Source organism: Vicugna pacos, chromosome 7 (assembly GCF_048564905.1).
Source record: "Vicugna pacos chromosome 7, VicPac4, whole genome shotgun sequence".
In the NCBI taxonomy this organism is placed as follows: Eukaryota; Metazoa; Chordata; class Mammalia; order Artiodactyla; family Camelidae; genus Vicugna; species Vicugna pacos.
In genome coordinates, this window is record NC_132993.1 from 62,924,936 (window position 1) to 62,944,120 (window position 19,185).

The 19,185-nt window shown below is 33.8% G+C and overlaps 1 protein-coding gene across 8 annotated transcripts in view; it reads right to left on the bottom strand.

Moving 5' to 3' along the window:
• ANKIB1 (ankyrin repeat and IBR domain containing 1) overlaps positions 1–19,185 on the bottom strand; it is a 203,964-nt gene that overhangs the window by 64,284 nt on the left and 120,495 nt on the right. For all 8 annotated transcript variants that reach the window (XM_031679668.2, XM_072965006.1, XM_072965009.1 and 5 more), the window contains one exon: positions 5,604–5,882. In XM_031679668.2, coding sequence (XP_031535528.1) covers positions 5,604–5,791 — 188 coding nt within the window. In that variant the 5' untranslated portion in view covers positions 5,792–5,882. The remainder of the gene's footprint in view (positions 1–5,603; positions 5,883–19,185) is intronic.

Here is a 19,185-nt window from a genome sequence, read left to right on the forward strand (position 1 = left end):
ATAAGTACTATTATCCCCATTTTATACATGATTTTCCCAAGAAGCTACAACTAATGGATTGTATATCCAAACTAGAACATGTTGACTCCAAAGTCTAAACAGTATTTTTGCTACATTAAATAGTAACTATTTATGAATATGGATTTAGTTTCCCAAGAAAGAGGCACTGTAGTATGGTATAATGTAAGCACACAGCACTTAGGTTCAGAGAGAGATAGATGCAAACTAGCTCCCAACTGTAAACTACTCTTCTTTTACCATATTATTCTGCCTAAGAAGAGAGGAGAGTTACGTGTGCTACTGAAGATACCATAAAGCTAAAGGAAATGTGGATAAAATCAAGGGCTACTCCAAATGAGTACTTTACTTTATGGCTACTAGGTTCTTGGCTAGGTATATCTACCTTTGTCTTCCCCTACATGTCATGTGTTAGGAATACAGCCAACCTAAGCCAAGGTCTACACTGAAGCTAACAGGCAGGTATACCAAATTAACTGAGGCAGCATCAAAAATAATGGCCATCAACTTGTTATAAAGTTTAGCAAGGTTAAATACAGTGAGATATCTGAAGCTATCTAAAGCACAAATAATTAAAACAGAGTTGCTATTTTATTCAAGGTTGAGGAGTAAATGCTATTTATCCCTATTCTATATGACATAGTAGTAAGAGAGTAATTTATTTCAAAAATCAACTGATCATTTAAAATAATAATTTGATTTGAGATTTTCTCTGCATTATGTAAATAAATTTTGAAAAACAAAAGAATATACAGACTAAAGACATTAGAGTTGTTTATTCTTGGGAAAGGAAAGCAATAAAGTAATCTCTGACTCTAGTACAGGATGTTAAATACTTTAAAAAAAAATTATGAGCCACTGATCTCCAAACAATTAAGGAAAGAAAAAGGAAAATATCCAAATGCTTTAGGCCAAAGCTGAAAGTTAGGTATAAAGGAAAAATACAGTAAGTATAAAGTACATGGCCAAATCATAAAAGTAGTAATTAAAAGAGAATATAAATATACAGCCACCCTTTCTTTAGGTCTTTAAATACTCCTTTAATAGAATGATAAGCACAGGATGGAGACAGACAGATATAGTCCTTCTTAGAAGAACCAAGAATATTGACCAGGTCAGCAATTTTTTAAACTTTTTGGTTCTGGAACACTTTCACAACTTTAAAAATTACTGAAGATTCCTAATAGCCTTTGTTTATGTGAATGTTTTATATATATATATATATATATATATATATATATATATATATATACACACACACACATATGTATATATACATACATATATGAGTCTATATACACACACACATATAATAAAATATAAATTTAAAAAGTTTTATTCATTAAAAATAAACCTATTATATATTAAATATCCCTAATATCTTAAAATCTAAAAAAACTATATATTTAAAAAATTAAGTGAGAAGAATGGCATTGTTTTACATGTTTACAAATTGCTTTTAATGTCTGGCTAATAGAAGACAGACAGCCTCTCACAGCATTCAATCTCTTTTGATATGTGTTGTTTTTATTCAAGTATATGAGGAAAATCCAGTCTTATATAGTTAGGGGAGAAGTATTTTAAAATAACCTTTTCAGATAATTATGAATATTCATATTTGAAACTATACCAAAAACTGAACAAGTGGTCATTTCTTAAAGATTACTTGGAATACAAAATCTGAAATCTTATCAATGAACTTTTGTATTGTTATATTAAAATCCATTGGTCTACCTAGCATTTTGAATAAATCTTTTATCTATGCATAATTAAAAAAATCATACACTGATCTTCTGAAAATACTAATTCACTGAGTTATGCAAATCTTCTAGATGTTGTCACATTTCATTATACAATATTTAAAAAAATCACATTAGTTTATATCACTGCCAATCTTATTCAGAAAAGTCCCTAAGTACTACAAAGTTATCAAGCTGAAGGTTGTGAATGTAAGTTTTCAAAATTCTAATATTCACTTGAAAGCTCAAATTTTATTATTAGCAACAAATACTGTTAAGTTTCTCCTTGAACTGATAGGCTCACTTAATATATTTTCAAGAAAACGTCAGCCAAGTATCTCAGTCTGAATAACCACCTTTTTTGTTGTTGTTAGCTTAAAATGTTGTTTCATGAAAAAATAAGTACTTCAACTCATAAATCAAACAACAGTACAAGTGTTCTTCCTCAAAACTATTATCATACAGCAGCAGAAGTGCTTTATGCATTCTTCTCATCTGTCACATAAATTATTAAAAGATATGTACTCAAAGATAAGAGATTAATTAAAAACAATTTTACTGCTTCATCAAGGACATTTTAAAGTGAAGCTGGCTTTTTTTTCTTTTATTGCAAGAGCTTGGCAGAGATGAATACAATGATTACTAGTAAGGTTTGGTGCCACTGCTTTCTTTGAGTCATCTAAATGCATCAGTAGTTTTATTCTCCATTTTTTGGCACTCTCACTGAAAATGTCAACATAGTGAAAAAAGGCAAATAACATCTTAGTATTGGTATAAAAATAGTTCTAGAAGGTGGGTATAGCTCAGTCATAGAGTGCATGCTTAGCATGGACAAAGTCCTAGGTTCAATCTCCAGCATCTCTACTGAAAAAAAAAAAAAAGATATAAAAATAAATAGATTCCTATTTAAAAAAAAAAAAAAGTTTTGACCTAACGTACCCCCTTGAAAGAGTCTCAGGATCCAGGAGTCCTCAGAACACACTTGAAGACTCACTGGATTAAAATAACTTTCTTATATAGTGTTTTCCAATTTTATAAAGCATATTTTAGTTATAGTATAAATGGTTAAAAATATTTTGCTAGTTTATCTTAAAATATTACCTTAGTAATAATAATAATAATATTTAAATACATTTACTTTGGTATTCTAAGCATGTGTTAATCATATAACAAGACCTGATACTAAATATTACTGAAGTGTTCAAATTAGGACGCTAAAGCAACAGTTTTGTAATCTCACTGAAAATGTTCAACTCAAAAAAAGAAAGCCTTAACAGATTAAGTAATCAATAGTTAATCTATTCAGATCATTATTAACTGTCTAGCACTGTATCTGTATTATTTACAATCTAGTGGAGAAGATGAGTTTACTGATAACAGGATGGTTTAAAATCTAAGTTATAGGAACATCAGAGAAAAATGTTAATAGGATGGCATTTCTAAAGCTGGGGAAAGCAGGAGGGGAGGCAACTAGTCTGACTAATAACATTATGTTAGAGAATAATGAGAAGTTAGGCTGACTGGGTAGAATGAAGGCAGAAACAAGAGCTTCAGAAGCCAAAGAGAATAATGCAGATAATAGGGTACTGTTATAGTTTTCTCATAATAGAAGAGACACTGCAAAGGCTATACTTTGGCAAAATTAACTTGGACATGAGATTATAACAGGAAAAGACTTGCAAAAAGAACATTTAGGAGTTAAAATTTTCAGATATTTCAGATATTGGTAGCAGGGGCTTATAAGAGTGTACTAAGCTTGGGGCAATGGGAATGGGAAGAAGTGATTGGTAAGAAGAGACAAGACTTAGTGAACTTTGCATTAGGAGCAGGTTAGGTAAAAGAGAAGAGTAAGGGATAAGTTAAGGATGATTTGAAGACACTTAGTGTTATATAAGTGAGAAATAATAACATTGTATACTAGACAGCATGAGAGACACATAACACATCAATTTAATTGTCCCATAAACTGTATGTGTATCTATTTTATGGGCAGGGAAACTGAAGTCCAGATTGACTAACTTGTTTTGCTAATAAATGGCTTGGGCAGCCCTGACATAGAGGCTTACCTGACTGTAGAGATAAGAGGCTATTACAATGCTGAAAAGCCTAAAGCCTAGAGTCCTCTGCCTGGGCAATCAGTTTTGGCACTAACACAGAATTCTAATAAGTTGCTTAATCTTTCTGTGCTTGCGATTTCTCACCTCTAAAATGCGGATGGTTTTCTCACCTCTAAAATGCAGATGATAAATGACCTCAAAGAGTTGTAATGAGGATTAAATGAGACAATGCATATAGAGCATTGTTAACAGTGCCAAGGAAATAGTAAGCCCTCAATGTTTGCTATTATTTTATTAGCACAATATCTTATCGTCAACATAGGGAAGACCAGTTTTGGAAGAAAAATATAAATTTCAAACAAGAGGAGTTGTAGGTGGCTTCTAAGCAGGTATTTTTAGGAAATGAAAATAAAAGATAAACACAAAAATGAGAGGTTATAGAAATACTTATTTTTAAGTGAAGAAATACCTGTTTTATTTTTAAGAGGTTATAAAAATATCTACTTGATAAAGCCATGGGCCTGGATAACCTAAATTATTTATAGAATTTTTCTCATTCACAAATCCCGATCATAAAAGTATTTCCTGTGTAATAATTTTGTAAAATTTCTATTTATTTTGTGTAAGAAACTATGCTAGAAATACAAAGAAGGTCTTTTTAAAAAGTTGTAATTTAGGTAGGAAAAGAGAAGACACACAAAACTATAGAATCCAAAGAGATAGTGTATACCAAATAAGTAATATAAATGAGCAAAAAAGAACCATAGTAGTTCAAAAAGATTGACGTTCCTCTGTGTTGTGACAGGCTAAGACGATAGATAAAGCATACCCAGGACCTTGAAGGAGGAAGGCTAACATTTAGAAAAGAAAGAGAAAGCTGAGAGGAATGGTAACCAGGGATACTCTTTGCAGAAAGAATAATAGAATGAACATGGCAGACAGAACACACATGGCATGTTTCAGGAATACCAAAAACAGTAGCTTAATTTGAACAATAAATATGTATAAAAAGAAACAGAAAAAGGATTGAAGTTTTTTGTCAAGTTCTAAGGTGCTCTGGATACTGGTTTCAGAATTATATTTCATTGTGCAAGCAAAGAAGTGCTTCTCTTCTAGCATCAGACTTCCGTAGTTGTATAATCTACTTTTAAAACACCTGATTTGTTTTAGAGTCTACTTTTCTATCCCTTGCTTCTTTCATTTTATAAGCTACCAAACATCAAATTTAATTCCCATGTGATTAGGAAGAATCATATATTTACTGTCACTAATGCTTTCTTGTTGAACAGATTTTTTTTTAAGTTTCCTATTATTTTCAGTTTCAAGAAAATGCCCTGCTTTTAGAAAAATCTTTTCAAGTAACTGAAACCCAGGAAAGGAAACTCAAATCTGATCATGACTAGGTAAGGCAAACACATTGTTTTTCAATTTAAATTACCTCAAGTACCATTCCTTGAAATTTTTTGATAGCTGACAAGTAATCTTCTAGAATTGAAATGTTATAAACATTACACTATTATCAAGAATTCATACTATGAAACATATTGAAGATCAAAATGCATTTACAGTAAAAAGACTATGTGAACTAACCTCACTATTAAAATTTTCAGTTTAATTTGGAGACAATAAAAAATCATATTTAATAATTTAGGTATATTCAGTTTTAAATAGAAAGTTTAATTCACTGCAATACCACATAACAAGCACATATGTCTGCATATATTTTCAAAGGTCAGGTTTTTTCCCCCTTTCTCTGATTTGTTATCAACTGGTTTACTGGAATACTTACCCTAATATTCTATTCATTCCATGTCTAGCAGCATAGTGTAATGGAGTATTGTGCTGGTAGGGCTCCCCGTAAGATGTATTTGGATCAAGGGATTCTTTTAGCTGAGGGTTGTTTTCATATATTTGGCAGGCCAGGTTTTCATCACCATTGATGAGTGCTTTACGGAATTTGGTGGTTGTATTTCCCATGTTTTGTTTTGTTTTGTTCTGAAAGGCAGTGGCACTTTTTTCTTTCCCCCTTCAGCCACTTTGTGAATACTTCTGCAACATTTTTCACATTCTAATGGAGGAAAAAATTATCAAATTAGATTGTAAAACAATAATTATGAAGCAGTATCCTAAAGAAACATCACAATTAGAAACACTAATAAAATCTAAGAAGCGTATGTAAGGTAACAAACTATATTACATGCTACCAAACTTATCAGAATAGCCAAAAATCTCACAATTTTAATACTACCCAAATTAACTTACTAAACTCTAATATTTTCCCACACAGAAACTGTTAAGGTACCATAGGCTGCACTTTATACTATAAAAGTTATCTACAGATATGGGCTTTTCAATTTTCTCCTTCACATAGGCAAGAAATGAGCTTGACTAAAATTTATAGTTGAATACACTTAAATCCCTGTATAAATTATGTATAAATCTGACTAAGCCAATTCGTGGGAGAGTGGATAATGTAGAAAATTTTGCTCATACAAGAACTCCAGAATGTGTTACATTATAGTAAAGGAAAAGTGAAACTGCTCAGTACTTACAAGGACATCAGTGAAAAATATAAATGATTTTTTAATTGTAAATATATAGGACTACATAGCTCAGCAAACTAATAAAACTGACTGTAACTAATTATACACAGAACAATGGAAACAGTGTTTATTCTACCACAATATCATGAAGTTTTTTTCCTTCTACTGTAAAACAAGGCTGAAAACATCAAATGTTTATGCATACTATGTTTGGAAAGAGGTTATGATAAAGATCACATGGGCATTTACTATTGAAGCAATGTAAGCTAAGTAGGGGAAGAAGGACATGGAACACTTACTGAACTTAGAATTTGAAAGCTCACATTTGCCTACACTAGTTATGTAATTGTGAGTAATTACTGTCTGAAAGCCTCAGGTTCCTATCTCAAGTAAAGGAAAATGACTATTTCTTAAAGACTTATTAGAGCTACTTTATTTAAAGTACCTACCATAGTCCTTGGCTAGTGTGCTCAATAAATACTAGTTTCATTCCATCCCAATAAATGGTTCTGAATGTACTCTTGAACCATCATCAAAATTAGTGATAAAGTAAATAGCTTACACAAAATTAGGCTTATTCAATTGATGAGTATGGTAGAGGTGAGGGTCTCTAGTGTTGTACTAATTAATAGGAGATAAAACTGAAAATAGATTGGAGTTAGACTAAGAAACTTTAACTTGTAAAGAATGGATAATTAAAGGCTTTTATGCAGGGCAATGATATGATTATTTTATGCTTTAGAAAATTAACTATTGTGACAGTGTAGAAAACAGACTAGAGGGAGGAAAACCTAAGAGGCAGAATACAAAAGACTTATCATGTTACCCAGTTAACTCAGTGGTAGGCTAGACATTAAAACATAGCTAAAACAAAAAGTTGAAAATAATAAGTACTTCCCCAAAATAAGCTTTGTACAGGGCAGTAGTAATTTCAACAGAATACAAATTGAAGGACTGAAAAACAGATGAGTTTTTTCTTTTAAGTTTCCTATAAAACAGAAACTCTCAACCTTGGCTGTACATTTAATAACCTGGAAAACTTCAGAGTCCCCCTGGCCAAGCTAAATCCCAAACCAATGATGTAAGTCTCTTAGGGGGCGGCACCCAGGCATTGGTATTAAAGCTCTTTGGGTGATTTAAATGTGTACACACCACCAATATAAAAAGTTCCTAGATCCTTCTAGCCAAATATTTTTATATTAATATGATGATGAAAGTGAGAAGGCAGGTTTGGACATCTGCTAAGCCTATTTTAGAGATAGGTGTTCATTACCTACGTACAACAGCAGCACATTTTCTGGCCCATATCTATACTTAGTAAAGTCATTATTTGGGTCTTTTAAAGGTTCTTTGTTATTGATTTTTCACTTTAAATATGCAAATGAAATGCATATTAGAAAGGTTTGAAAACAAAGGAAAACTACAAAGAACTAATAATCTATTTACTGGAAGACAACCACTGTTAGCATTTTGAGAAATACTCTATTTATAAAGTATGTAAATATGTGTTTGTATACATACATACACTTTAAATATATACATAAATTATATCATACTACATAATTTTAAATTTTTTATTTAGTTTTTCAGGGGGTTGCTGAATCTTTAGCCTAAAGTACTACTCCTTTACCATCTCATCTTGAATGAGGAGCAAATTCTTTCCACATATCATGCTTATCACATTATACTACAACCACATACGGGACATTTTTAGGGACAGCCTAAATTTTATTTTATTTTTTCTTTGTTTTCATTGAATCCAGGAACCATATGTTTATACTCAGTGAAATAATTTGTGTTTTTTTTTATACTGCCTTAGGCATTTTAAAGGTTTATTATTCTTAATGAGAACTCCATTCAGTTTTTTGTATATTTTGATCTATAATCAAATATAAAGGATATCATGTGGGTTCAAAAGGGTCTTTCGTAAGGATTTGGAAACTTTCAGTTGTTTTGGTCTTATTTTTCATCCCTGATGGAATGTAGCTCAAATTATGAACATGTTAAGAGTTTTGGGTTAGATGAATGAGCAACATGTTTTCATTGATTTACATTATTACTTTAGTGAAATGTTCTATAAGAAAATAATTTCTACCCAAGATGTGAAAAAAGAAATATCTAAGAAAGCAAGAATATCTTGCAGATATTTATAATAATAAGATACTTTTAAAAAGTCAGTAATATTCTAAATGTACATTAAATATTACTGTCACTCATGCTGAAAAGCATAATGGCATCTAGAAACTTTTTCGTGGTTCTCAGATATGTTCAAGCCTATTTCATTTTTAAAATTTGAGTTTAATAAGCTTAAAAGGCACTAGGAAATGCATCACTTAAAACAATCATAGCTCCATTCCCTCTCAGATTTATTCTCACAAGTCTTGCCTAGAAATTTACCAGATGGTCCTTTCACTTTTTCATAGCTATAGCTAGCATAACCTGAAGTGATTGTTCCCTCTTTGTTTGAATCAAAGCTTTATGCAGTAATATTTCTGCAACTCCAAGATAAATAAATGTATACAACTTCATGAGGCAGGTGATGGATTATCAAAGAGGCAAAAATAATTCATTATTCTGGGCTTCTCAGTTATACAGGAAAATGTAGGCAAAGTTTCAACATCTTTGAATAGTAAAGCACAGCACTTGATAAGTATTTAATGAAAAAAGTAAGAAAAATGTAGCCTGTCAATGGACTCCAAGAAGTTTTCCCTAATGTCTGATTAACTTCCAATTGTGAAGGGTTCTATAACTCTTGCTTTAAATCTTTGTCTCTCCACTTCTCCATTCATAGGTTAGTAATCTGCAATAAAAACTCAAGTGCACTTAAGTTAATAAACTATTCCTAGAAATCCTATAGAAGATATTCTTCAGAAATAAATTATCAACTCCTAATTTACCAGTTTCCACAAAAGTAAATTATTTTTAAAATCATAATTATGGACTGAAGGTTGACCTCAACAAAATAAACTGATTCTTCATTTAACTAGCAATAAAGAGAGCATTTAGAAATTTGACATCAAACTGGTGAGAATCTGTTGGGAAATCTTACAACTTCCTGTAAAGTTACTTACTATAGCAGCTGGTCTCTACGTACCCCTGCCCCTCAACATATACTCCTTGATCTTAATCCTATTACTTTAATAGATTAAAACATTTTTAAGCCATATTATAGTACATTATAAACAAAAGTCTGAGTGCAAACATTAATTAACACAACTGGAGGTACACTTTAAAGGTCATAAATATACTACTAAAGTGTTAATTTATATTCACACAAATAAAGAACAAGAAAAACAATTTAGATTACTGGATTAAGATGGTGGAGTAGATGGAAACTTGAGCTTCTTTCATGAACACAACAAAATCACAATTAACTGCTGAACAATCACTGATAAAAAAGACTGGAACCTACCAAAAAAGAGCTTCTACAGACATAAAGGAAGAATCACAATGAGATGATAGAAGGGGTGCACTCACAACATACTCCCCAGATGGGCAACTCACAAATTGGAGAACAATTATATTGTAGAGGTTCTCCCACAGGAGTGAGAGTTTTAAGCCCCATGTATCAATATGATACACCATATTAACAAAATGAAGAATAAAAACCATACGATTACCTCAAAAGATCCAGGAAAAGCTTTTGACAAAAGTCAATATCCATTTATGGTAAAAACTCTCCAGAAAGTTGGCATAGGGGGAACATAACTCAATATAATAAAGATCATTAAGTGACAAACCCACCGGCAATATCACACTCAATAGTGAAAAGCCAAAACCACTCATCACTTTTATTCAACATAGTTTTGGAGATCCTAGCCACAGCAATCAGAGAAAAGGAAACAAAGGGATTCAAACTGGAAAAGAAGAAGTAAAACGGTCACTGTTTGCAGATGACACGATAATTACATACAGAAAATCCTTAAGATGCTACCACAAAATTACTAGAGCTCATCAATGAATAAGATAAAGTTGCAGGATATAAAGTTAATGTACAAAAATCTGTTCCATTCCTATACACTAACATCAAAATACTGGAAAAAGAAATTAAGGAAACAATCCCATTTACACTGCATCAAAAAGAATAAAATACCTATGAATAAACCTCTCTAGAGAGGCAAAAGACCAATTCTCCAAAAACCGTAAGACACTGATGGAAGAGACTGAAGACAACACAAACAGATGGAAAGATATACTATTTTCTTGGGTTGAAAGAATCAGTATTGTTAAAATGACCATACTACCCAAGGCAATATACAGATTCAATGCACTCCCTATCATGCTAACCAATGGCATTCTTCAGAGAACTGAAATAAAAGATTTTAAAATTTGTATGGGAACACAAAAGACCCTGAATAGCTAAAACAATCTTGAGAAAGAACAGAGCTAGAAGAATCATGTTCCCTGACTTCAGATGATACTACAAAGGTACAATAATCAAAACAGTATGGTACTGGCACAAAAAGAGACACATAAATCAATGGAACAGGACAGAAAGTCCAGAAATAAACCCATGCACTTGTGGCAATTAATCTATAACAGAGGAGGTAAGAATATACAAAGGAGATAAGATGGTTTCTTTAATAAGTGGTACTGGAAAAACTGGAAAGCTACATGTAAAAGAATGAAATCAGAACATTTTCTAATACCATATACAAAAATAAACTCAAAATGGATAAAAGACCTAAGCATAAGACCAGATACTCTAGAGGAAAACATAGGCAGAACACTCCTTGACATAAATTGCAGCAAGAGCAATATTTTTTCAATCTGGCTCCTAGAATGATGGAAATAAAAGCAAATATAAAAAAATGGGGCCTAATTAAACTTGAAAGCTTTTGCACATCAAAGGAAATGAGAAACAAAACCTACAGAATAAGAGAAAATATTTGCAAACAGTGAGACTGACCAGGAATTAATCTCCAGAATATACAAACACCTTACACAGCTTAATATAAAAAACCAAAGAGCCAAAACAAAAATGGGCAGAAGACCTAAATGGACATTTCACCAAAAAAGACATACAGATGGCCAAGAGGCACATGAAAGATGCTCAATATCACTAATTATTAGAGAAATGCAAATCAAAACTGCAATGAGGTGTCACCTTACACCAACAAGAATGGCCATCGTTAAAAAGTCCACAAATGACAAATGCTAGAGAGGGTGTGGAGAAAAAGGAACACTCCCACACTGCTGGTAGGATATAAACTGGTGTAGCCACTATGTTGTTTCCCTCAAAAACTAAAATAGAGTTACTATATGATCCAGCAATCCCACGCCTGGGCATAAATCTAGACAAAATTCTAGCTTGAAAAGACACACGCACCCCCATGTTCATAGCAGCACCTTTTACAATATCCAAGACATGGAAGGAACCTAAATGTCCATCAACAGATGAACAAAGAAGATGTGGTATATATGTATAATGAAATATTACTCAGCCATAAAAAAGAAGGAAATAAGACCACTTGCAGCAACATGGATGGACCTAGAGATTATCATACTAAGTGAAGTAAGTCAGAGAAAGACAAGTATCATGTATCACTTACATGTAGATCTAAAAAAAAAATTCAAATGAACTTATTTACAAACCAGAAACAGAATCACAGACATAGAAAACTAACTATGGTTACCAAAGGGGAAAGGAATGGGGGAAAGGGATAAATTACGAGTTTGGGATTAATATATACACACCAGTATATACAAAATAAACAAAGACCTACTGTATAGCACAGGGAACTATATTCAATATCTTATAATAACCTATAATGGAAAAGAATCTGAAAAAAATATATAAAACTGAATCACTTTGCTGCACACCTAGAACTAACACAACACTGTAAATCAACTATGTATCAATTTAAAAAAGAATAAATAAATAAAAGAAAAACAATGTAGACTTCTCTTCAAAAGAATACTGAAATATTTTATAAGTATTGATTTTTCATTAACTGTAAGGCATAGAATCACAGAAATAGAAAAGATGACATTTAAATCATCCTAGTCTGTCTTTCCAAATTTAATACTAAAAAACACTCATGGCTTCTTATTAGCCAATATTTTGCCTTCCTCATTAGATTTTGAGGAATCTACTTTATTGTTCTTGCCCAAGACTAATGCTTTAGGAAGACTAAAATTTACATTACTGAGTGCACACTCAGTTCATAGCACCTGTAAGCAATGTTAAATGTAGGTGTCAGAAAACTTTTTCTGTAAAGAACCAGATAGTAAATATTAAAATATTTACTTTGTGTGTCATATAGCTTTGTGAGTCATATGATCTCTGTCTACTCAACTCTGCTATTGCAGCTTGAAAGGTCACAGGCGATATGCAATAGAATGTGTGTAGTTATGCTCTAATAAAAGTTCATTTATAAAAATAAGCAGAGGGATTTGGCCCATGGACTGTAGTTTGCCAATCCCTGATTTGGTGGAAGGAACACAGCACAGTAGAACAATCTGGGTTGGAATCCCACATTTATTACTTCATACTTCTAGTATAATTCATTTAACCTCTCTGTACCTCATTTTTTCATCTGTAAAATAGGAATAAGGCCACCTACCTTGAATTGTTATGATTATGTAGGTACAGTATGTAATACAGTGCCTGGTACATAGTAGGTACTCAATAAATTTTATCTCCCTTCACCTATTAAGATCTGCAAGCCATTGGTAAAGAGTCAGTTGCTGCCTTTAAAGAACTCAATACTCGTTCTTTTCAAAAGACAGTGAAATCTTAAGAAAATGTCAGGAACTCTATAGTCTATATCAGGAATGATATATAACTGGTAGTCTAGACTTGATCATTTATTAGGTGTGTGACCTTTGGCAAGTTAGAAAACTATATATTTTTTCAACTGTTTTCAGAACCAAAGTTAATTCCACTTTCACTATTTTGCTAGGTCACTGCCATTATTAACAAAAGTCTCTTCTATGTAATTACACTTATAAATACTAAATGAAAGGGATATAGAACTGGGTACAAAGCTAGGGTAAAGAATCTCACAATGGACGTATATGCAAAACATACACATACACCCCTATCTAAGGTAGGAAGCAAAAGGTCTTCATCTAAAATGTTGCTAAAAATGAAGTATCATTAAGAGATCTGGTGTTTAGCTTGCCTAATTGCATTTTAAGTTGAGGTCAAGTGTGGCTTACTCTTGGTAGCTTCCTGTAAGAAATTCATGAACACCAAACCTACAAAAAAACCTTATGAGTATTAGAGAATACTAATATGAAAATGATCTGAGCTGAGAAAAGTCTTTTAAAAGAGAAAGCAGTTTTCCTGTAAAATGCATTCCAGAATTAAAATTCACTTTGCTGTTACTACAATCTTACTATGGAAGCATTCAAAATAAAATGGCTACACAAACACAAAGGCATTATCATGACAATACTAGAAAACTCTATGTGGCAGTTTGGCTGCCTGAGGTTTCTCAGCAACCAGGGAAAAAGAGATAATTCAACATATTCCGGCTGCTCTTGGATACCTTTTATATCTACAGAACTCTCATAATGTGGAAAAGGATGCTGCAGTTAGAAAAGGAAGAAATGAAAATAGCTGCAAAAGGCAGCAGCTGACTACTTCTTTTTGCCAAAATGGCAAGTGAACACAGAAAATAGCATCAGGTCTGCAAGTGAAAACCTGTCTAAACATGGGATACAACCACTGTATGAAACACTGTATGAAACATCACTCTTACTTGTCTATCTCCTATGAAGACAATTACCTGTAATGTTCACAGATCTTAGAACTCATCACACAAGTAAAACTTCTAGATAGCTGAAATTTTTCTTAGGCAATATTCAGGTTTCATACATTTGACTTTCAAACTATTCAAAATGTTATGTGTTACACTTTATTCCCCCTTCACAACTACTTTTCATGCTTTGAGTTCAGATTTTCATACAATGCGGAGAATGAACATTTCAGGCTCTAATTCTATGGTGCTCTCAGCAAAGAACTTAATTTCAGCAATTTTGGCATCTCTAGTTATTCAGCAGTGTTTGCTTTTGTAATTTTTGAATATTGTATTTGTCCTTATTTCATAAACATAAGTGAAAATGTTAAGTTGGGGGTGTTTTACCTTGGTATTAGGAAGCCAAAGTCTCATAAGAGATTCAGTAGAGACAAAGACAAAATTATTTATACCTCAAATTGAGGCTTCCTAAACTTAAACCAACTATATATTCTATTTTAAAAAATTTACATACCATTTATAAAAGGTTAGAAATTTGTAAAGAAATATTATTTTAAGAGGTAATCATTTTTACCATTTGGAAGACTGTTAAATGCTTGAAATTAAAAAATAAATATAATTGGGATTTTGTTTGCACTTCAGGGAACAGAATGTCCCCTAGTATATCTCTAATTATTATATATGTTCAGATTTAATACTTCACAAAATAATATTAAAAGAGAACAATTTCCTTTCTTAAAATAACCACAAAGAACAAATACAAAAGTGGCATAATAAAAAAAATTTAGATTTTCCTCATTGGAAAAGACCCCATTCCACCATGCATTTTTTTAGTCAGTGAGTCTTTCTGGCTTTGCTGTATCTCCATTGTGAGGTACTTGTTTTAAATTACTTTTGTCATGGATAAAAATCTAGAACTACTTTATCGTGTCAAGGTATTACAGTATTTGGAGTCTAGGAGCACTCATTGTTTCTTATCGATTATCCTGCTAAACCTAAAGGAATTTTCAAGTTGAACACAGTTTATTCAATATTACAATGTCAGCTCCATTTGTCTGATGATTTGTCTGAGGATGTTCTACTGTACTGCACAGAAAAAAGTTAACACTGCAGGTCTGAGATGGCTATACTTAGCAATGCCTGCTTCAAGACTGGCCCTTGGTTCTTAGATTTCAGCACAGTTCTCACCATTCCTTAACTGATAGGAGTGGCTCACTATGCCTAAGTTGCTTGTACAAACAATGTGGTATATGCCAAACATTTATTTTTCTTCCAATAGTCTGGAATTTCAGTACATGCTAGGCAGAGTATGTCTGTGTGATCAGCCTTCAATAAAAACCTTGAGCACGAAATCTCTAGTAAGCTTCCTTTGTAAAACACATAGGAATTGTACAATACACATGCTGTTGCAATTTGATGCTGGAGGAATTAGGTACATCTTGCTTGAATCTATGGAGAAAGGACTCTTAGAAACTTGTGTCTAGCTTCCTCTGGACTTTGCCCCATGTGCCTTTTGCATTGGCTGACTTTGCTTCATATCTTTTTGCTGTAATAAACCTTGACTGTGAGTACAACTACATGATGTGTCTTGTGAGTCCTCCAAGAGTACGATCCCCTACAACAAGTCGTGTCAGAAGTGGGATTCATCAGACTATACCTGACTTACTAAAAAATGGCAAAAGCATTGTTTAGGAAAAGAAAAGATAAAGGACTAGGGTATGAATAACCTCTGGTGACTGGGTAGCTATGAAGTTATCCATAATACTAAATAGCAGGTGAGCTGCTTGCTGCTGAGAGATAAAATTGCCTATGAAATTTGAAAATGAAAGACCCACTCCCAGGAGAGCTGACTTGCTGATCCTCTACTTGCTTTAGGTTCTAGTGGCTAAAGTGGGGAGCTAGGTGCAGGGGTAGGAGCACATCCCAGGTGCTATCTTTGTTTTGGCTCTTTCCTGCAGGCTGGAGGGAAAAGGGCCCGAACATTCCCAAAGGTGAGCTTTGTGTGGCCCCAAAACATTAAAAGTTTGCACTGCTCTATCTTACAAGTGAGAGGGGAAAAATGGTTAAATCAGCTCCCAGTGTTGGAGTAAAGCTTTTGATAAACCAGAGGGGAATAAGAGGGGGAGGGGATAACTTGCAACAGTTTCTTTAACCTAGCTGTTCCTGCAGCAAACCTAAATCCCTTAAATTCCAGCCAAGATATAAGCCCAGCCCACCTCACACACACACACATACACACTGTAACATTAACCACAATTAAATATTAAATTTACTTCTAGGAATATTCAAATTTCCAATGAGAAAAAGAAAAATTTTTACAAAATGCTTTTGTATTGTGTGCCTACTGTACCTGGATGTATGATAAAACTGATGTAAAATGTTATATACCTGTAATTTCATAAATGCTAGAGAGATCACCCAGATCAGGAAAAGTTGCAAAGAAAAAACAGAAATGGTGCAAAACTTCCTTGCTTTTTGTTTCTGGTGAGCAGATGGAATTTGAACTTTGAATATTAGAAACAGAGTAAGTCTCCTAACTGATGATCTTTGCCTATTGGAGTCTCTGCAAAAAAGGAGACAACATAAAATAGGAGGCAATCTCTAAATCTAGATAAACTTTTTCAGTTTTAAAAAGCAGTTTTTAGTTGCTAATAAGCTCTTATGAAATAAAAATTTCTGATCCTTAAAGGCTGATGACTTTTCAGCCTGATGTGCGTATTTTTGAGTGGGTCAATTTGGATGCTAAGATTGACAATGTAGAAGCACTGCTTGTATTTTGGACTTGGAACACAGCTATCTGGCCTTATAGTCTTGGCTTTGCAAAAGACTAGCTGCTAGTTTTTTTTTTTCTTTGAATTCTGAATTCACAGGTCTTAATTGCCCGGGCTTGACCCTAAGCTAAAATCTGAAGATATCTGGGCTGTATTAGCCTCAGCATGAGCTCTGCTGAACTGAAAGTAGGCAGAGGCTCAATGAACAGAACTCAGGACTCTAGTAGGAGTGCTGCAGATTTAGGACACTCTTCTATGAGACCTTAAACTATGAAAACTTCAATGAATGCTGGCTGGACTGTCTGGGTCACACTCACATGCCCATTAAAAAATGGCTTATTCTCTGATGGGACCATCTAAAATTAGGCTACTGATCAGCTCTGTATTTCTGATACAGAGGCTAACCGCGTATCTAACTTGTGACTCCTGCCAAAAGCCGCAGGTTGGAGGAGAGCATATCACAAGGAGTGTGACCCCTCCACCCACCCATGACAGACTGGATTCTGGACACCCTCTGGGGAATGGCTCACTGCCGCTGATGTGTGTGTTCAGTTTTCCAGATAAGTTACAATTTACAACAATGGATTGATGATAGCCTGACTCTACTTCACTCACTTTTCTCCTGGTAGACATACCTCAGGGAAATACTTTGATTATTAAAGACAACTGTCCCAATAAAGGGACTGATCTTTTTTTCAGAATGCTCACTAGATAGGACAAGAGAGGGGAAGTTATGTTAACTGATTGTGAAAGATTTTGAATAGTCAGGATAATCCTGATCAATTTCTGCACATAATCTATGTTCTGGTCAAATTATATAAAATGTTTTTCCTATGAAAATACTATTGTCCCTCTTCACCCAATCCTTGTGAATAAAAGGTCTGGGTAAGAACAGGGGATGACTGAAAAACTGTAAAGTTAAATGGGACATACTGATTTTGTAATAATATAAATAAAAACCTGGCACCTGGTTAGGCAGGAGAAAGGGTATTAGCAATCTTTGTTTTTCAAAACGATCACTGGAAGCATCCTCTTCATCCTGAAGGACAACTTCTCATGTTAACTTTCCAAGAGGCTGTGAGCACCATGAATTCAAACTAACTGCTGAGCTGTGCTCCCATCCGACAGTGCTGACTACCAGATGGCGGACGGTGACCTAGTGCCTGTACTTTCCATGCAGAACATCTCTAGATGTGTTCCATTCTTGTGAGGTAGATGAACTGATATCATGGACAAGCAAATCTGTTTGGAACTGTCTACCTTCAGGCAGTCCTGAAATCAAATACTCTACTGAATTAACTGAAGTGGACTGGGAACCTAAGGGTGAGAGACTCCACGGAAGGAGATCACACTGGGGCCCTCTTAACCTGTACTGCTTACTCTTATGTCCTGCTTGGGGTTTCCTAACAATTGTGAATTTTTTGTTTACAGGGGTGGAATACTAGTGGCCTCTGGAATTGTACTTATGTGTGTATGCTGACTATTAGAACACTGCTTCAACCCTAAAAGCCATGTAGGTTACTTTTAACGTATCAGTCAGATTTGTGCTATGTCTGAATTGATGCTTCAGGCTAGATAAAAAAGAAACATAAACATAGAAACATAAGGAGGAAACCACCCAGCTTTCTAAGAGAGATCTTTATGGTTAATGAAACTTAACCATTCAGAGGTTCAGACTAAATTCTGAACATCTAAAAGGCATAGGTATCAAGATGCCTTTGTCAAGTGCCAAGGGGATGGACTATGTAGAAGATTTAATGTAGCAGGCTTGAGACAGCTATCCCTAGAAAGGCCTGCTCTCAAGGACTGGCCCTTGACTGGTGTCTAAAAATCTGGAATTTAAGGAGGGTTTGAACATTCCTAAGTAACAGGAGTGTTTTACTGTGCCTACATTGTTTGTACAATGTGGTGTATCCTAAACACTTGCTTTTCTTCCAAGAGTCTGGAATTTTGGTAAATGTTAGGCAGTAGGTACCTATGTGACTAGCCTTCAATAAAACCTTGGGCATCAAGTCCCTAGTGAGCTTCCTTAGTAGACAACATTTCACGCACGTCACGATTTGATGCTGGAGATATCAGGCACCTCCTGTTTGACTCCCTGAGGAGGGACTCTTGGAAACATCTGCTCCTGGTTTCCTCTGGACTTCACCCCATGTGACTTCTCCCTTTGCTAATTTAGGTCCATATTCTTTTGCTGAAATAAACCTTAGCTGTGAGTACAATTTAGTCCTGTGACTACTAGCAAATCACAAAACCTGGGGGCTGTCTTGGGGACCCCTGACACACTAAATTTGTAACAGTCTATTTTAAAATCTATTTTGTCTGATAAAAGTATTGCTACTCCAGCTTTC